Source organism: Elephantulus edwardii, unplaced genomic scaffold (genome assembly GCF_000299155.1).
Source record: "Elephantulus edwardii isolate Elephantulus edwardi_28Jun2011 unplaced genomic scaffold, EleEdw1.0 scaffold00028, whole genome shotgun sequence".
Lineage (NCBI taxonomy): Eukaryota > Metazoa > Chordata > Mammalia > Macroscelidea > Macroscelididae > Elephantulus > Elephantulus edwardii.
The window spans coordinates 10,914,298-10,935,954 of record NW_006399778.1 but is presented as its reverse complement, the minus strand read 5'-3'; the positions used below and the strand labels follow the sequence as shown (position 1 = coordinate 10,935,954).

The window sequence follows — 21,657 nt, the reverse complement described above, 5'->3', positions numbered from 1 at the left end:
GATGATATGATAGTATACTTAGAAAACACTAAAAACTCAGCAAGAAAACTCCTCGACACAGTTGGCCAATTCAGCAAAGTGTCAGGATACAAGATCAACATACAAAACTCAGTTGGATTTCTCTACAGTGACAAAGACAATACAGGACTGGACCTAAGAAAAACAATACCCTTTACAATAGTCAATCACAAGATTAAATACGTGGGAGTAAATCTAACCAGAAGCACAAAGGAACTACTCAAAGAAAATTACAAAATACTGCTACAAGAAACAATATAGGAAGACTCAATATTGTGAAAATGACAATACTGCCAAATGCAATTTATATATTCAATGCAATCCCAGTACAAATAACAATTTCATTCTTCAACGAGATGGAAACGGCAATCTCCAATTTAATTTGGTATGGAAAGAGTACCTGAATAAGCAAAGCACTCCTTAAAAAGAGAAACAAGGTAGGAGGCATCTCACTCCCTGATTTCAAATCTTAATACCACTGCCGTGGTGGTCAAGATAGCATGGTACTCATACAATAATGACAGACACATAGATCAATGGAACAGAACTGAGAATCCAGAAATCAGCCCATCTACCTTTGGTCAACTGATTTTTGACAAGATGAAATCACTTAGGTGGAAAAATGACAGCCTTTTTAACAAACTGTGCTGGCAAAATTTAAAGACAATCTGTAAAAAGCTCAAGCAAGATCCACACCTCACTCCATACAAAAAAAACTAATTCAAAGTGGATCAAGGACCTAGGACTAAAACCAACGACTATAAATTTCATTAAAGTAAAGCTTGGAAGAACTCTAGAAGTCCTAATACACAACATAAACAGTCTTCCAAGCATCCTGAAAAATCTACAACCAGGAGAGGATAAAATTGATAAATGGGACCTTCTAAGAATCAAATCCCTATGCACATCCAAAAACTTCTCAAACAGGGTAAAAAGGGAAGCCACAGACTAGGAAAAAAAATATTTAGCAATTGCATGTCAGATAAGGGATTTAAATCTAGAATTAAAAAAATACTTGAGAATCACGACAACATAAAAGCAAATAACCCAACTGAAAAAGGGCACAGGACATGAACAGGCACTTCACCAAAGAAGACATTCAGATGGCCAACACACACATGAAGAAATGTTCAAAATCGCTAGATCTAAAAGAGACGCAAATCAAAACTACTATATCATCTCACCACTGTAAGAATAGCAAAATTTAGCAGAATAGCAAACATCAAATGCTGGTGAGGTTGCAGAGAAACTGGAACCCTTGTTCATTGCTGATGGGAGTGTAAAATGGTGCAACCACTCTAGAAGGCTGTATGGCGCTTTCTCAAAAAGGTGCAAATAGAGATAACATTTGACCCAGTAATTATACTATTGGGAATATACTCTAAAGAAACCAGAACTGCCACCTAAACAAATATATGCACATCCATGTTTACTGTGGCTTTGTTCACAATAGCAAAGAGTTGGAAACAACCCAAGTGCCCATCAACAACCGTTATGCTGAGTGAAATATCTCAGTCACAAAAGGACAAATATTGCATAGTGCCACTGTTGTAAAATGGGACTGGCATTGGGGTTGAGAGGAGACTCAGAAAGATAATAATGTATATCAGAAGGATAATAATGTATAGTAATGATAAATAATAAATAATGTATACTGCATTGAAACAGATGAGGGAGAAAACTATTTAAAATGGATCTATGATTGGGTATTTTTGTCATGAAAGGAGTCCAGAATGAAGGTAGCACAGTGGAGTGGACTTAAAGGGAGGGACTGCATAACAATGAAACAATTTTTCTTGTACTTTTCAAAGAGAAGAGGGAGTTCTGGTGGCCTGGTGGCAAAAACCTGCACTGCAATCCCAGAGGTGCGCAGGTCGAATCCACCAGATTCTCTGCTGGAGAAGGAGGAGCAATGTCTTCCTCCACTACCAGTCAGATCTGATTTGACGGTACACACATACAAAATAATTAAAAAAAAATGTGCAATGAAAGAATTTAAAAAAAAATAAAAAGAGCAGAGCGAACTGGGAGTGAGGAGTGGGCAGGGAGAAATGTGCAACAACAAATGAATGGAAATTCAAAGTCTGTAAAATTTCATTAAAATTGTAATAAAAGAAGTAGATATTTTAAAAACCCACCAAAAAAAAAAAAAAAACCCCAAACTTCAGCCCTAATGAAAAATAGACTGTAAATTAAAAAAAAAATAATTTAAACACTGAGGAGACAAAATTACATCTACAGCACTCACTGGCAATAGATATTCCTGCCTTTTTAAAGACAAAAATGAAACAGTATATAGACTTCTCAGTTTTAAGTTCTGATGCATAAGGTTGTCTCATCTACAATCTTCCAATCAGAATAAGGGTCAAGATCTTCTAGCATTATGCTGAAACAGGAATAGCTATTAGGCTTAATTAATAGGTTTTCTTTGGCTAATATTAAAGAAAGTAGTTGCCAATGTTTAAAAAATGCACATTTGTTTTAAAGAACTTTAAAAAAATAGATAATCTATACTACTAAAATCAAGGCAACAGAATTATCATTCTGAACTACCTTAGATTTGATGATCATCAGTATCACCTGATTGTGAGCTACTCACTTTCTAGTCACTGGGAGCAGGAGTAGACAGTAACCTCCTACTCTCAAATATTTTCTTTTTATCTGTAATAAAATGAGCTATTTAGATAACAATTTTTCAAGACATGAAAACTATTACTTCTTGAGTTACTTACTAAACTTTAAAGGACTCAGTGATGACATAGAAATACTAGCACACCTCCAGTTCTATAAATTTGTGACATCTAATTCCTAAACAAGTCTCTGAAGGTGGCAGCAGGAACTCTATGAACTTTGAGAAACGACAATAGTAACACAAAGGATTTTGTTCATAGGGTCGCTATGAGTCGTGCTCAACTCGATGGCAATCAACATCAACAACAACAAAAATAACAGAATTCTCAAACAACTATGAAAACCATGTTTCTTATCTAGAACAAAATGGAGCTTTACTGATGAAAGTTATCTACTAATATATCTTGTAAATAATTGAAAGATATTACCTAATAATATATCTTGTAAATAACTGAAGGGTATATTCCCCACAAAAACAGCTTTTCTGTGTTGCCCTACAAGGTAAAAACGGAATCTTTTGTACATCTAATTCTGCTCTGAATAACAAAGGCAATCACATCAAGCAACACTGTTTTGTAAAAATGCTTAAATTATTAATTTTTATGTTTGTATTCACATTGTGTTCTGTATTTAATTCCTAAAAGTCCACAGAAAAACATAAAATACTCATTACTATATCGTCCTTGAGGAAGAGTGACAGTAGCTGTGCTCTGAAGTGATGACAATATATAGGAAGATTATAACATAATTTTAAAGATTACAATATAATTTTCAAAGTTTTAACAATATGTAAAGAGAAACAACATATCTGTTTCAATACATGATGCTATGTTTTAATATATGAGGATATGAGACAACGGATGGAAATGGGGAAGTACGAAAAGTGGCTACAGAAAAAGAAGAGGTTCAGTAGAAGTTAATGAACAAGAATACAGTCATTTGGCTTGGCTCTCTGGCTTACCTGAGGAGGAGTAGGTGTGGACGTAGGTCTTCCCATGGGTGGGGTAGGATTTCTGCTACCACCTCCAGACATAATCTCCTCTGTTATATCTTTTCCTCCCTGGTTTGGATCTCGGATTCTTATCTATAAAGTTAAAAGAAAACAGCATAGGTATATGACTTACCTATATAGATGATGTACAGGTAAGCGAAGTATCAAAGTTAAAATTAGTAAAGCATGAGTGGCATCCACTTCCTAAACAACATGACTCAGGAAACTCTATGAACTTTGATAAATGTCAATAGGTTTAGAGTGGCTTCAGGTTTCTTATTCATAGGGTTGTTATGAGTTGTGCTGGACTCAAGGCAATCAACAACAGTCAATATTAAAGGGAAATCTAATAGCCTAGTGGGTACAGAGTTGCACTGTTAACCCAAAGGCAGGCAGTGAATCCAAAAGCTGTTCCACAAGAGAATGATGGACAATTGTTGTTACTGTTATGTGCCATCGAGTCACTTGCGACTCATAGCGACCCTATGTACAACAGCCCTAAACCCTGCTCTCTCCTGTGCCAATCACACTGCCTCTGACACACCCATCCCAATTACCCAGTCACTGAATCAATTCACCTCATAGAGGCTCTTCCCCTCTTGTGCTGTCGCTCCACCCTCCCAAGCATGATGTCCCTCTCCAAGCACCTTTCCCTTCTTACATGTCCAAAGTATGTCAGATGAAGCCCCTGAATCCTTGCCACCAAGGAGCAGCCTGGTTTAACCCTCACCAGGATGATCTGTTTGATTTCTTAGCAGTCAGTGGTACATTCAATACTCTGCTCCAGCACCACAGTTCAAAGGCATCAATCCTCCCTCTATCCTCCCTAGTCATTGTCCAAACTCTCTGATGCATAACAAGTGATTGCAAAGACCATGGCCTGTATCAGATGCACCTTAGTGTCCAGAGTGACACCATTGCTCTTCAGTACCCTGGAGAGGTCCCTAACAGCAGACTTTCCCATCATAATACGTTTTTTGATTTCCTGGCTACTGGTGCCAAGAGTGTTGACCGTGGAGCCAAGCAGACTAAAGTTGTTAACAATCTCTTCACCATCCATCTTGATGATGCCAATTGGTCCAGTGGTGAGAATCTTTGTTTTCTTGACATTGAGCCTCAATCCATACTGAAGGCTGCAGTCCTTGACCCTCTGCAGGAACCGCTTCAGGCCCTCCTCAGTTTCAGCAAGCAGGGTTGTGTCAGCTGCATAACGCAGATTGTTAATAGATCTTCCACCAATCCTGATGCCACACTTCTCCTCATAGAGCCCAGCCTCCCGGATAATCTGTTCTGCATACAGGTTGAAAAGGTATGGAGATAGGACACATCCCTGGCATACACCTTTCCCAATTTTGAACCATGCAGTGTTTCCTTGCTCTGTTCCGACGACTGCCTCTTGGTCCAAGTATAGGTTTCTCATTAGCATGATCAACTGTTCTGGGATTCCCATTCTTCTCAGAGTCAGCCACAGTCTGTTATGATCCACATAGTCAAATGCCTTTGCATAATCAATGAAACACAGATATACACTCTTCTGGTATTCCTTGCTTTCAGCTAACGTCCAATTAACATCAGCTACAATATCCCTAGTATCATGACCCCTTCTAAACCCAGCCTGGACTTTTGGCAGTTCTCTGCCGATGTGCTGTTCCAGCTGTATTCGGATAATCTTCAGTAGAATCTTGCTTGCATGTGAAATCAATGATATTGTTCTATAGTTTCCACACTCTGTTGCGTCACCCTTCTTTGGAATGGCAACAAATATGATAGACAATATCATCTGAAAAACTGCTGTAGGGTCAGCTATGAGCCAGTTAAGATTCTATAGCACAAAGCATAAATGTCAATATTAAAGTTGATAATTATCAGATTCATTTTGTTTCCAGCTCAGAAGGAAATACCTAATCCTAAATAATCTTTACAATTTCTGCTGTATTTAAGTCTACTGTTATAATCATATATATTGTTTAAATATATTATAGTGTTATAAACTGTGTCAGCCCAGCTTCTAGAGGGTCTTCTTTTTTGCTTAATCTCTATCAAGCATGATGCCTTTCTTCATGAGCTTCCTTCTAATAATACGCTCAAAATATATGAGGGGGGAAAAATCTCACCATGCTCACTTATAAGAAATATTGTCTATCTTCTTACAAGACAGACATGTTTTTGCCTTATTAGCAATCCATGGTATAGTCAATATTGTTATTCAACAAAACAATTGAAAGACCAAAAATTTTTCCTTCGATCTTTCTTATTCACTATCCAATTTTCACATGCATATGAAGCAAATGAAAATATCAGTGCTTGGGTCAGTTTTGAAAGTGACTTCCTGGCTCTTTAGCACTTTTAAGAGATCTTTTCACAGTCCATTTGCCCATGGCAATACGTCATGTAATTTCCTGACTGATATTTTCATGAGTATTGGTTGTAGGTAGAAGCAAAATGAAATCCTTGACAACCTCAATCTTTCTTTCATTTATCATGGTGTCGTGTATTGATCTATTTGCAAGAATTTGTTATTTTCTTGATATTAAGGTGAAGATGCAATCCATAACAAAGCCTGTCATCCTAATCATCCTCAGTAAATATTCTAAATTCTTTCATTTTTAGCCAGTAAGATTGTATCATCTGCATACTGCAGGCTACTGACGAGTCTTCCTCAAATACCAAAGCCATACTCATATAGTCCAGTCTCTTAGATTATTTGCTTCATATGCAGACTCAATAGAAATGGGGGAAAGATACAACCCAGATGCACAAGATTTCTGGTTTTAAATCATGCAGTAGCCTCTTTTTTTGTTTGAACAATTGCCTCTTGGTCTATATACAGGTCCCAACAAGCAAAAATCACCATTCTGAACTTTTTCAATGTTATCCATAATTATGCTCCGCAAAGTAGAATACCTCTGTATGGTCAATAAAAAGACACATTATTCTGGTACTGTGTGAGGAGAAAAAAATATTATGTGGAGATGTTTGAATCCAACTTCTACTAACTCCACAATGGAGAAGTGCCCTAGACAATAGCATCCACCTCACAAAACTAATTCTCAGGAAGTCACACAAGCCCCTTCTGTATCCATTTTCTTGGTTCAAACTCCACTGTAGCAACCGCATAGATTTGACAGAACCCTATTCAAGGCTATAGGGTTTATGAGAGAAGTTGACAAAATAGAATTCAAGTTAACAGTGAGATATAATCCATCAAATACTTCAGCTAATTGCAAAATACTATGAGCTTGTCATTTAACAGCAAAATCCAATCCCTGAGTTCAGAAAGTTTCTCAGTCAACAGCAAGAAAGAATCCTGGTGCAGGAATCTCTGGCCCCAAAGAATGTGCCCACCCATTCTCTGCTTCTTCTTCTCTTAGTGGTGAGATTCCCACTCGCTGGCCCTGAAGATGTTCAATTTAATGATGAGACTTGTCATTTTCCTCGTGTATAGAGTAATGTGTCTCATTTGTATGAAGAAGATATGCTCATGGTGCCTGATGATGCTGGCAGGCCAATTTGTTTGCAGGGCAGGGTGAGTTGAGGCAGCTACATCAGATTACAGATAATGATTTAGAGAAGCCAAATTTTTATCAACAGACCAACTATACTGCATAATCATTTTGGCCAAGATCTATCTGATGTCAGCAATGAAGTTATTTATTTCATGATCTCTTCTGAATCCAGCTTGGATTTCTGAAAGTTCTCTGTACTTGAATTCTTTTCAACAAGATTTTACTTGCATGAGTTTAATACTGACATCCCCCGCTCCCCTGTCCCGTAATTTCCACATTCTGTTGGATCACCTCTCTTTGGAACGGGTATAAATATGCCTTTAGTGCAGCTTGGTCGTCATCCATTAGTAGCATAGGTTCTTGATCTATGGTGTTTCCTGAAATAGCTGAACACTGACAAATTATTTTTTAGTATTGTGACTATCTGTATTCTTTCCGTTTTGTGTTGCTGCTAATTACATAATTGTCATTTTTTTTCTTATTTCACTATTTTGCCCACAGTTCTTCAGTACTGCAACTTCAGGCTTGACTTTTACTTCAGTTCTTTTAGACAGAGAATTGATGATCATTTTCTTCCCTTATGAGTTCAAAATATACATTTATTATGCAGATATCCTTGAATATGTATGTAACAATGATAATTGTAGTAGTGTTTTCCTCCAGCAAAGACCTGTAAGCATCCTAAAAGTCCATCAATACCAGAAAACTTGAAAATTTTTGCTACTATCTTCAAATTAAATACTATGTGAGCAATATAAAGAATGAGGGAGATCTTGGTATGGAATGATCATTTTAGTATGTATCCAGTAAGTGAAAAGATACAAGATGCAAAATACTTTTTTGAATGGCCTTTTTAATTTTTTAAAGGGATACTTAGAGATGCCACTAAGAATGGTACTAAATGGATATGAGAATCATTTTGGTTGTTATTATTACTTCCAGAGATTAATCAAGATAGCCTTGGCTTCTTGAGAATTTCAAAGAATTCACAAATAAAGTATCTGGACTTCTAAATCTGGTTTTCCTCACATTGAGATTTCAATCCCAGCTCTTTTTTCTTTAATGCATGGTAAGTTGTTTCTACTACAATTTCACATATTTTATCTGATTCAATTGTTCTACTTTTTCTTCAGCAACATTTGTTATTACTGTCTTCTATTTTCATTATCTTTTATATCAATTTACTCTGAGAATACTTTTCAAGTCCAACTTTCAACAGAGTGAGCAAACATTTTCTGGCATAGTATGTCAACTGAAGCATAATCGACATACTAGAGTGTCCTGATTATTATGAACTGTACAGAAGTAATTTGTTTTTATGAATACTGTACAAAGCTTGTAAACCTCCTTAAATTTTATAATATTTTAGTATTTCTAGGACTACTGCTATAATATCATTCTCATTTATCTTATATGTATCAATGTGGGAGTCTTTAATTATTAGGAACATCACTGATATATGTTATAAAAGGATAAATAAGACTGTAAATTTTACCTACAAAAAGTATTCTACAACATGGATTTTTTCCTTTTTCTTTTTCTTGGGCCTGCTTTGTGAGATAGAAGAAATACCTAAAAGCTAAAATACATTTTCTAAATTCTTCTCTTTCATAAAATGTGTTTATTCCATAGGAAGTATTTTTCTTATTATCTTTATTAATACTTTGCACCTTTGCTCTCTCCTTTACTCCTCAAAGTTCCTAATTTGGAGGCAAGCTTAATTAAGACTAATATTCAAAGATAGTCAGGATGTGAGAACTGAGTTCAAATTTCTTCCACTGACTAAGGCCTCGGCTGACTGAACTCCCCCAGAATTGACACTGAAGAGCACACTGTTATGCACTGTATCAAAGACAGTGTATGTTTAAAGCTGCTATTAAGCCAAGAGTTCTTGAGATTTTTTTGTTATACAACCATAGAAAGCCCCCAAGACTAGTGGTAGGAATGTAAAGAAAGAATAAAAATGGCATAGTCATTTGTGAACAGAGATGAATAATGATTTTCAGATATGGGTAAACTGATTTGACAAGAGTGGATGTAATGTGAATCTTGAAGTAAGATACATAAAGATCTCTTACTGTTTTTTTTTCTCTCTTTGCTGGAGGAGGCTGCTGCTGCGTAGGCACTATGATGGGTGCTGACTGATACACAGGCTGACTTGGGTAAAAAGGTGTTCCTAAAGAAATAAAAAAGAATGAGAAAAAGCATTTAGTAATTTTATCACCTACTATATTGTTAATCATTAACATTATGATTACGGAAAATCTTTTAAAAAAACATTCCAAACAAAAACCCCAAACGTTTCCGCCCATTATTTCTCTACATTGTTCAACAAAGCTAACAAAGCAATCTCTTTTAACTAGTGAAGTGGCCAAGAACAATTTAAAAAATATATATTGTCTTTGAACACAAACATTTTCTTCAGTTTATCATATTGTGAAGTAGCCAATGAAACATGAAAGTGATAGAAATCAGACTTCTACCCACTCATTAAAAGAGGATCTGTCTCCCATCAAAAGTTCATAGCACCATAAAAAGAACTACAAAGTCAGACATGCCAGCCTACATGCTCCTACATATATTTTTACCAATCCAATGTTTGTTGCAAGACTCACAGTTGAGGGGTTTATTAGAAAAAATAGGTTGAATACTAGAGGAAGCAAAGTATACCTCACATTGCAAGTCTAGGTTTAGTCCAGCAGTTCTAAGCTTGATTAACAAGGCATAATTCCTCAATCAGTCAAAAGTCCAGGTTCAGTTCAACAGCACAAATGTGTGAAACCTCCAGTTTCCTTAATAATCCAGCAAGCAAAACCTTTAACTGTGGCCTCTGTCTCTAGAGTTCCTCTAGTTACACCTAGCCATACTCTTTACAATCTTTCCATCACTGTCATTGCCATTTCTCAGTGTAGAAAACACTCTCTTATATTGGCCCAATAGCCATTGATGATTTTCAAGTATCTGCAGGTAAGGTAGCTGGAAACCATGACCCTCCCATGGAGGGTCAACACAATGACTGTTGTTGCCGTTGTGGACCATCAAGCTGGAAACGACTCATAGCTCCCCCTCCAGCAGGTTTTCAGAGGTAGTTAATCACATGGGAGGAGATTACCCATCCTTCTCCCATGGATCTGAACTGACAACCTTCAGGATTGCTGTGCAGCTTTGTCAATAGACCACCAGATCAAGTTTTCAGGCGTTCTGACACTGCACATAAAAAGCAATTAAATAAATAACTTCTGAGAACTGTCACCAGAGATTTATTTCTAAAACACAATCCTAGGGGAGCTCTGGTGGCCTAGTGGCAAGAAGCTGCACTGCAATCCCAGAGGTACACAGTTCAAATCCACCAGATGCTCTGCCGGGGAAGGAGGGACAATCTCCTCCGGTACCAGTCAGATCTGATTTGACGGTACACTCACATACAAAATAATAAAATAAAATAAAAAATTTTTTAAAAAACTAACAAAGAAAACCACACAATCCTGGAATAGCACTGCTTAATAATAATAACAACAGCAATGTAAGGCTTATAGGAATATGCATTAATAATAATGGGTGACTGGAATGCAAAAGTTGGGAACAGGGAAGAAGGATCAGTAGCTGGAAAACATGGATTTGGTAAAAGAAATGAGGATAGGGACATAAAACAGAATTCTATACAATCAAAGCTTTATTCATTGCAAATATCTTTTATAAGAAACATAAATGAAGAATATACATACACATGGGTTTCACCTGGTAGTACGCTCAAGAATCAGGCTGATTACATCTGTGGACAGAATCACTGGAGAAGCTCAGTATCAACTGTGAAAATTAAGCCAGGTGCTTATTGTGGAACAGACCATCAGCTATTCATATGCAGGTTCGAACTAAAGCTAAAGAAGCTTAAATCAAATCCATAGGAACTAAAATATGGCCTGAGTTTATCCCACTTGAATTTCAAAATCATGTCAGGAACAGGTTTGAGGCCTTGAGGACTAATTAGTGAAGACTAGATGAGGCATGGGAGGATATTAAGAATATCATCCAGGAAGAATGCAAACAATCATTACAAAAGACATCTGTATTTATGACCATTCCAATAAAACAAAGATAAATTTAAAAAAAATCAGCATTATTAATATCATGTAAAAAAAATTAAAAAGGTCATTACAAAGACAGAGAAGGAAGACAAAACCAAAATGGGTATCAGAAGAGATTCTGAACATTATACTAGTGTGCTGAAAAGTCAAAGCAAAGGGAAGTTAACCATGAAGTTAAGGACCTGAAGAGAAAGTTTCAAAGGGCAACTTGAGAAGATAAAGCAAAGTATTACAATGAAATGAGCTAAGAGCTAGGGTCAGAAAATCAGAAAGGCTGAACTTAAGTATTTCTTAAGTTGAAGAAACGGAAAAACAAATTTAAGCCTCAAACTGTAAAAATTAAAGCTGCTTTGGGCAGACTATTAAATGATTCAAGAAGCGTTAAAAGAAGATGGAAGGAATATACAGTAACTGTACCAAAAAAAATTGGTTGACACAGAAGAATTTCATGAAATGCATGAGCCTATGATGATGAAGGAGGAAGTTCAAGCTACTTTGAGGAATTGGCAGAAAAGAAGGCCCTAGGAATTGATGGCATACCAATTCTACTCCTACTCCTTGAGTATATCAAGCACACTATATCTTTCATGTCTTTTACTCTATTGCCCTCTGATATAGCCTGATAAATCTTTTACCTACTCTTGTATTACCAACAAAATATTTTAACTTTCAAAACTTAACCAATGTCCCTCCTTTCCTCCCTAAAGACTGTGTTATAAAAACCCTCTCCAATAAGCTCAAAGCACAACTTCCTACTTCTGCATCTTCAGAATGAGGCATGTCACAGGAGAGACCCCTAATAAAGCTTCTTTTAAGCTTTCTTTCTTATTCTCTCTGATGTCTTCAGTCTGAAACCTAACATCTGGTGCTGAATCCCGGGAGACAAGTTGAGGTGTGCTGTACCCTTGCACCTCCTTACTGTCTCTTGATACCAGCTCAGACAATATCAAGATACTCAAATGAAAACATAATGCCCCACTTCTCTCCTTCTCTGTATGTAGCTGATTTCTCTTCCTCTTTTGTTCCTCTGATTTCTGTATTCTCCCCCACCTCATTTTTCCTGGAGGTTCCTAATGCTAGACCTGATTGTTCCCCCAAATCATCCAGGTGTTCTAGCCTCCATTCCAGCCTTCCAGTCCAGGCATTTTGGACTCCCTTGGTATTCAGATCCGTCCGCAGTGGACCCCTGTCTGCACATGCCTCAAACCCCCCAGCCTGTGTCGGGAGCCCATTCAAGAAGTGCCACATGCTTCTCTCCAGCCAACTGACTGTGTTAGGTGATGGCCTCTCTCGGTTTCTGAGACTCCTAGTTTCCAGGAGATGCCCTGAAATCTCGGTTTCCTCACCCACAGACCTGAACACCATGGGTACCTAAATGTCTAAGCCCTAAAGTCCCTTGGGCTGCCTCCTCTTGAATCTGGGCCTGTCTGAGGACCTCTGCCCCACGAGACTGATCTTTTATTGTAACTGACCATGGCTACAATCATCTAGATAACGACTCTTGATGGCCTGAGAATAGGACCTTTGATTTCAATAATCTTGACAATTTCTGCCAGCAGACTCAGAGAAGCTTTCTTTTATTTTTACTCCAGTCTCTCTCTCTGTAAAGCCTGACAACCTGTGCAGGTTTTCTTAGCCCAAATCCCTATGCTGTTTGAGTCTCCCAATACCAAATTATCCGTTCCCATTTTCTCCTATTCATTTCCCTCCCTTCTGGGAGACTCTGCCTTTTCAGATCCTGTGAACCTCTTTTCCCAACCTTCCCCTCCCACCTACCCAGCATCCCCTCTGGAAACCAATGCAGTTCCTGCCAAGCCGAGTTTCCCCTTTGTCTTCCATCAGCTCCACCTCCCTCTACTCCAACCAACCCAAATTCAGCCACTCCCACTTCCACCCTTCCTCTCCTGTTGCTAGCCACTCATGTTCCCTTCAAATTAAACCCCTTTGTCCTCCATCTGCTCCGCCCCCATCTGCATTGATCAATTCAGACTCAGCCACTCTCACTTCCACCCTTACCTTTCCTGTTACTGGCCACACCCAGTACTGAGTCCCTCCTCTGTCTGCGCTGGGAAGCTGCAAGTGATCAAAATTCCATTCATGATCGTGCACCTTTCTCCCTAACCAACCTTTCCCAAATAGAAAAGTGACTAGGATCATTTTCCAAAGACCCCACAACCTATATCAAGGAGTATGGGTACCTGACTCAGATTTATAATCTCACCTGACATGACCTTTTTGTTGTACTGTCCTTTACTCTGACATGAGATGAAAAAGAGCACGTTCTCACTGTCACCCAGCACCACATAGACCAAGTGCATTTAAAAGATAACTCCATGCTGGTTGGCCCACAAGCTGTCTCCTGGCAAGAGCTGGATTAGACATACCAGATTAATACAGCCATAGGAAAGGAAGGTTGAGCCAGTTGTGACTGTATGATTCAGTGTCTGTTAGCCACCCTACATTCCATCTCCTATTAGGCAGTAGAGTTTGACAAACTCAGGGAGATTATCCAAACTAGAGAGGAGACCCAGCCACTTAACCACCTCACCGAGGCCCTAATCGAGTACAGCTGCCTAGATCCTACCTCCCCAGCAGAGGCCACTGTCCTAGCTATTCATTTTATCACCCAATCAACCTCTGACATCAAAAAGAAGATAAAAAAGGCTGAGGATGGCCCCCAAACACCCATTCAAGACCTGGTAAACATGGCCTTTAAATTTTTCAAAGCCAAAGAGGAACAGGCAGAAGCAGATAGGGAGATTCATGCCCAACAGAACGCAGATATGCAAGCCCAAGCCCTAATAGCTTACTTTGTGGCCAGCAACACCTGCTTGTTGAAAGAGCTAGTTACCTCCTGGTGCATGCTTCATGTGTGGCAAAGAAGACCACTGGGCTAATCACTGCCCTAATCCTCACCCTCCAACACGGCTTTGCCCTATCTCTAAGACACTGGGTCATTGGAAGCCAAATGGCACCGGCACCTTGCTGTGGTAGGTCAGACACTCTACCAGACCCAGTCCCCATTCTGGCCAACCTCCTGGGTCAAGCCATTGAGGACTGAAGATGCTCAAGCTTGACAACCCCCATTACACTTGCAGAGTCCAGGGTAACCCTTCAGGTCGCAGGTAAACCAGTTTCCTTTTTGGTTGACCCAGGGGCTACCTTTTCAGTACTTCCTTCCTTCTCAGGTTCTGTTTTCCCTTCCAAGGTTTCAGTAATGGGGATTGATGGCCTCCCTTCCAAGCCTCTTACCACTCAACTTCTCCTCATTACCCACAACAAACGAGTACTCACCCTTTTCTTAAGAATTATCCCTACATGCCAAATTCTGTTTTTTGGCAGGGACTTCCTGTCCAAACTTGGAGCTGTGTTTCACTAGGAGTCAAGCGAACCGAGTTCACATGACCAGTCTTTAGTTATAGCCCTCTTAGTGCTCCTTCCCTCCAAACCCCCTTCTACATTACCTCTACCACCAGATGTTGTCAACCTTCTGATCTTGTCAGGATATTTCCACTCCATCTTTAGCCTCTCACCACCAAACTGTTCTTGTCACTCTGAAGGACCTCTCCTCTTTTCCAACTAGACCCCAATTCCCTGTCTCTGAACAACACTGCAAGAGCTTGAAACCCATTAATCCAGCCATCCTACAGGCTCTTTACTTCCCTCCCTATCTGACCAACCCATCCCTAATCCAGACCATACTCTGCTTGTAGACATGATCTCCTTTAGGACCTCTGATGGTTACCATCAGACAGCCTACGTTGTAGTCTCCATAAGCAAGGTGTGGGAAGCACCAAAACTTCCTGAGGGCATAACATCACAAAAAGCCAAGCTTATTGCCCTAATGAGAGTGCTACATCTAGCTAGAGGCCTGTCAACAATTACACAGATTCTAAATATGTCTTTTTAATTGTTCACTGTCACACTATTTGGCACTAGCGAGGCTTTATAACAACAAAAAGCTCACCTGTAGTTAATAGAAAGCTGATTACTCTTCTGTTACAAGTTCTCAACTGCCCAAGCAGGTTGCTGTAATTCACTGTAAAGTTTATCAGTCAGATTGTTCACTTATCACCAAGGGAAACAACAAAGCAGACCATATAGCATATAGGTTTAGCCTTGCAACCACCATCACAACAACAGACGATACCCATTCTGTTTTTCACCGTTACAAATCTCCATCCAAAATACACTATGGGGAAAAAAGCAGTCTCTCCTCCAAAATGGAGGCTGCCTAACTCCCAGTGGATGGATCACGGTATATGGCAAAGCAGCTTTGCCTCAAGAACAAGAAGTAGATATTGTTATGCAGGTGCATCAGTCCCTACGTATAGGAATCAAAGCTCTTTTAAAATTCCTCCATCTTAAAAACAAGCAAACAAATAAATACATTTCCCCATCTTTTGTTTCATGTCCTTCCTGGACCTGAACCATTGAGTCAGTGCAGGACAATGCCTTACTGTAAACTAGTGAATACTCAGGGGAATATCCAGCCCATACTCCGCCACCCCCAATCAACTCTGAGGCCACATACCTGTACAAGACTGGCAGATTGATTTCACCCATATGCTAACCTACAAGAAATTTAAGTGTCTCATGACTATGGTAGATACCTTCTCCGTATGGGTTGAAGCCTTCTCTACCTGGCAAGAAACAATAGATGAAGTCGCTGAGGCCCTACTCCAACATATCATCCCCAAGTTTGGCCTCCCTACTGCTATACAATCAGACAGTGGTCCTAGCTTCGTCTCCAGAGTCATCCAGCAGGTAACCTCCAGTTTAGGTATCTGCTGGAAGCTGCATATAGCATATCTCCCTCCACCAGTCTTCAGGCAAGGTAGAGAACATTAACAGACTCCATAAGTCCCATCTTACTAAACTATTGCGTTACACAGGTTTTGGATTGACTGACTTCCTATTTCCTTAGGAAAACCTTGTTTTCCTTGGTTTCCTTGGTTTTCCAAAGCTTGTTCCTTGGTTTCCAAGGAACACCTTGTTCATCACTCTTTCTAAGCTCCTTTGAGCTGATGTATGGCCAATTGTTCCTGTTCAACCATAACCTACCCACTGAACCCACTCTTTAGCATCAAAACTTGCTTATTTCTCTCTCTGTCCTTAGACAATTATTCTTGGAACACGAAGACCACTACATACCCAGACCCTTGCCTGAAAGTCTAGACCAGACAGCTGGAATTGTCCCAGGAGACACCATCCTGTCAAATGGTATGCACATAAACCTCTTCAACCACACTAAGATGGATCTTATACAATCATCCTGACCACTGTCACAGTGGTTAAAGTCACAGGCAACCCCCACTGGAACTACCTTTCTCAGATCGAACATGCTCCTCTATTAAGTGAGTTTCCTACACCTCTCAGATGGTGGATCCCAATACTCTTCACCTCACTCAGATCCCAAGTCCCACACAGCTCTTATGTATAGAGATTTAAAGTGAGAGAAATGAACACACAGCCATTTACTCCAACTGCACACCTCACTGGCGCAGCAGACTGCTCTCAACAGGGATGCTAAGCAGCAATCACCACTTCAATATCACCTAAGGCAGTTTCATCCTATGGATGACCCTTTGCTTGCTTCCTATATGACCAAGTCCACTCATATTGTCAGCAATAGCCAGAGACAAATGGGAGTTGTCCATATTGGTCATGCAAGATCTATGACATTTATAATACCAAAGGATTTTTTATTTGAACAAGGGAACTTGTATCTTTGCATCTTGGACTCCTGGAATGCCAGGTGGTAGGCTGAAGTTAAAGGAAAACTATATCCTACGGGATATTGTTCCTTGCCCTGTAGCACAATACACATAAGAAGAAAACACCCAAGCACAGGTCTCCAATGACATTCCCCACGCTGAGCAAATAATGATAGAACAAGTCCCCAGAGGGACACAAACTATGCAGCCCTCGACCTGGGTCCAAATTTCCAGAGCACCTTACTATTCCTTAACCGAAGTCACATGGTGACCAACCTTTCCCATTTGTTTCCTGTGTGCCTCTTTACAACAACCTTTGCTAGAGCAGTACTGATCAATTTCTCTAGACCACACTTCACCCAAACACCTAAAGCCATTCCATCAGCCCAAACTGTGTACTCCACCATTCTGGGACACATTCCCCTCTGGCAACCAGTGCCTGATAAGCAGACTAAGCCCTCTTGCATCTGCTACATAACTTCATTTTCACCCTTGGCAATGGAACACAGGAAGTGTATTCACAAAGTTAGCATCAACAAGCACACTGTAGCTGAACCAGGCTAACACTTTTGGTGCAATGGACCCTACACAGATGCATAAATTCCACCACAAGAGGGCCCTATTTCTCTTTAACAGTCGCACCTCAGCTCACTTTATATAGTGAATATGAATTAACTTGGCTCCTCCCTGCTCTTCAACTCAAAAGAACGGCATTTCTCCCAATCATGGTAGGATACGGCCTAGCCTCTGCTGTTGCTGCCAGAGGGGTAGCAAGGGGAAGCTCTTGGCCACAGTATTATTTTGGCCCAGGATTTTGAAGACCACTTGCAGTGAGCCCTAGAAACAATATTTGCCTCCCTCCAATGTCAGGTGACACTGCAGGCACAGGTCACTCTCCAAAACCGGAGAGCACTAGATCTTCTGACTTCCAAGAAAGGGGGCACTTGCTTGTTCTTGACAGATGAATGCTGCTACTATGTGAATGAATTAGAATTGGTAGAAGAAAAAGTTTCTAATAAAATTAGCTGAAGAGTTAAAAAAACAGGCAAAAGACCACAAGCCGCCTCCCAAATTGGCTTTAGAACCCATTTCTTACCTAGATTCTTCCTTTTCTAGACCAGCAGTAATCATAAGCATGTTGTTACTAATTGCTCCCTGACTTTTTAAATTCTTAGCTGACCGGATAAAAGAAATGACCAACTTAACAGTAAACCAGCTGCTGTTACACCCATATTCTCCCCTGGCCACTGACTCCAGACCAACTCACTCCAGCCTCTGAGCCCCTAGATCTCTGCCCCTTCTCAGCAAGAAGTAGCCAGGATAAAGATACATCACCTTTTTTATCACTAAAGAGGCTGGGATATTAGGTCTGGACAGGGGCCAAGGGGGAGAATGAAGAAATCAAAGAATACACATATCAATAAGAAGAGTGAACAGCTCTGGCCACATGGCAAAACTAACAGAAGAACCATAAATCACAACAGAATGTCACTCTCTTTTCTCCCTAAAGACGCTGTTATAAAAATTTTCCCCACTAAGCCCAAAGTGTGACTTTCTTCTTGGACATCTTCAGAATGAGGAACCTCGCCTGGGATCCCCCTAATAAAGCTGCTTTTAAGCTTGCTTTCTTGTTCTGATTTCCTTCTTAAGTGTGAAATCTAACAGTTTACATACAAAGTTCATAAAGTTTGTATGCCTTGTAGGCTGTAAAGCAGATTGCTGTATATTTCTCCTGTGGAAAAGCTAGTAGTTTTGAGCTATCAACCACTTGTTAAGTATGTAAGTGCTGAACCACTACCCCTCTAGGGCTCTTTTCAAGTCAACAGTCTTGCTGTCTAGTCTTAATCAATTCACAGCTGACTCGCCAGTAGGTTTTTGAAATGACTGTCCATCTCTGCCTTTGAAGCAGTGGGTGGATTCAAACCACAAGTGAGGTGTGGCCTCTTGGCCAGCAGTACAACTCTCTAAAAACCATGCCATCAGAGCTCCTTTGTTGTTATTGTTACTGTCAATAAAAAAAAAGGAGGAAATAAGAAAATACATGTGCATATTTATGAAATTAGAGACTTAATCAAATAGAAGAAAGAAAAAAGGGACAATGAGAAAAAGAGAAGAGATTCTGCCAGAGTGACATCCTTACTTGGGTGCAGGAGGATAGGCAAGTGTACAAGTGAAAGTAGTAGCATAGTTAATTAATACACATTAACAAGAAAACAGTGCATATGCAGGAAGTTAACACAGGTGACATCCTCAGTATTTAGCAGTAACACTCAGATAATGTTGGCTTCTTATTATCATCAATTTCTCATCTACCTCTTTACCACCACAAAAACCTTCAATTGAGATTTTCTTTGAAACAGCACAAGTTAACAGTATCAGAATGCTGCAGATTTCAGTCTCAGGAAATCAAACTTGGAGATAATCTAAAAAGAAGGCAGCACTAGAATTACATTAAGTTCAAAACAAAGAGACAAAACCTTAGCCACTCCATGGCAGAGGCTAAACTATTATCAAAACAGCTCAAACAAGCCAATCCTATTCTGACCCATTAGGTCATTAGCTTTCAAAGAAAGAAAACAAACTCTTAAAATGGGTTTCAAATGCTGCAAGACAAGCAACATAATCTGCTCACTCTGGTGTATTTTTCAAGCCAATTGAAATAAGATCTAAAAGGTGAACCATCTCTCTGTCTTTTTTAAAACAAGATACTTCTGATGCAACATTTTTGCATCATCATGGAATACAATTAAAGCATCAAATCATCTTAATTGGAGGCCCCCCCCAAGGAGGTCTTCGACCTTATCAAACAAGTTTCTTTTACAAACTAATCAAACTTCATACAGTCAGAGACATTTAAAATATTTTTATTCTAGTAAAAATCTGAGTAACTTTGCCCACTAGATAAATTAGGTAAATTACTTTTTCACCAAGTCATTATGTTCATAGTTTTAGACTGCTCTAATGTCTGTAAACTATGACCTAAGCCCTCAAATTCAATTTAATTTAATTTAAAGGAAATTAGTAGTACGGAGTTGCACTGCCAACTCAAAACTAGTGGTTCACATCTATCATCTGGTCCATGGGAGAATGATGAACAATCTCTTCCCGTGCAATTTAAGGCGTCTGAAAAGCTGTTGGAGAGTTGGTTATGAGTTGATTCTGACTTGACCACCGCCACCAATCCATCCATACAAAGCAGTCAGTTGATTGCATGACTGCCTTTTGCACTCCAGTGTCGGAGCTGGGCAGAGTAAAACAAAGGCTATCTGGTCCACAGAATCAAAACTGTTTACAGCCTCTGAAAACTTATCACCTATTTGTTGGTTAAAACTTAATGGCAGTGACTTGAGTTCTTTACAGTAGTTTGCTGGGTTCTGGTCATATCAGTGGTTCCCAAACTAATGTATATACATAAAAGATTCCACTTCTGTATGACAAATTTATACAATAGTAATCATTATAAACACAAATGTACACACATACACATTACAAGATGACTTTTTCAAGCTACTACAAAAGTTTCAGTCCTACATTTTCGTTTTAAGAACAGCATTCTTAGACGAAATAATATTGACAATAGCAATTTTCTTTCATTATTTTATAGGCAAATAATAGAAATGTGTTAGTCTTGTCTGTTTTAACATTTAGTTTAATTCTTTATACCGAAATATTTAGATACCAGTTTGCTCAATATTTAGGATTTCTTGTCATCAATACATTCTTGATGTAAATATTTAAAAAGTGCTTATTATTCTGTGGTATATTCACACAATGGTGTGAATTGAATGCTGCATTGAAAAACAAAGAACTCATGAAATATTATAAAAAAATGGGTGACCTTGGAAGATATTATGCTGAGTAAAATATCTCAGTCACAAAAGGACAAATACTGCATAGTGCCACTGTTGTAAAATGGGACTGACATCAGAGTTGGGGGGAATCTAAGAAAAAAGGGGATAAATAATGTATACTGCATTGAAACAGATGAGGGAGAGAACTATTTAAAGGGAATATGGGATTAGGTATTTTCATGACAAGTTTACAGAAAAAGAAATACATAGTAAAGGGTACTGTGGACTTGCAGAGGGGATTGTATAACAATGAAAGAATTTTTTTTTTCTTTTCAAAAAGAAAAATGAACTGGGGGAAGGGTTAGGCAGGGAGGAAAATGTGCAACAATGCTTCCAGTGAAAACTTACATAGCAATTTAGGTTTCCAACTAGATAATTTCCATCAAAATTGAATGAAATTATCAAAATAATTTCAATCAAAAATTGAAGAAGAAGTGATGTCTATGAATTGTAGTACTGGTGAACAGCACTGAGTATCTATCTCATGGACTACCCAACAAACAAATCTGTCTTAGAGGAAGTGCAACCAGTGTGTGCTCCTTAGAGTCACATATTTTAGACAAGTTGTCAGAAGACCCAGTCTCTGGAAAAAGATACCATTCTGAGAAAGGTGGAGAGTCATAGACAGAGGAGAAGACCCTCAACAAAACAGAATGACACAGTGACAGGAACAACGGGCTCGAGAGTGTCAGAGATCATGAGGATGGGATAGGATAGGGCAAGGTTCTGATCTGCCAAGAGTAATAATCAACTCAACAGCACACAAGAACAACCACTCAAATTGTTCAGTGACCTTAGTTACATTTTCCACAATATATCAGCATTCTCTTTCACTGCATTCCAGCTTCTGGATTTCCA

General features: G+C 39.1%; 1 protein-coding gene across 5 annotated transcripts in view; it reads right to left on the bottom strand.

Annotated features, from left to right (window-relative positions):
- Nucleotides 1–21,657, bottom strand: part of EIF4G3 (eukaryotic translation initiation factor 4 gamma, 3) — a 427,927-nt gene that overhangs the window by 218,386 nt on the left and 187,884 nt on the right. For 4 of the 5 annotated variants that reach the window (XM_006883565.1, XM_006883568.1, XM_006883564.1 and 1 more), the window contains 2 exons: nucleotides 9,225–9,322; nucleotides 3,611–3,733 (listed from right to left, as the gene is read on the bottom strand). In XM_006883565.1, the coding sequence (XP_006883627.1) occupies nucleotides 3,611–3,733; nucleotides 9,225–9,322 (221 nt within the window). Of the gene's footprint in view, nucleotides 1–3,610; nucleotides 3,734–9,224; nucleotides 9,323–21,657 lie in introns of those variants that run through there. The other variant, XM_006883566.1, reaches the window with a different exon arrangement.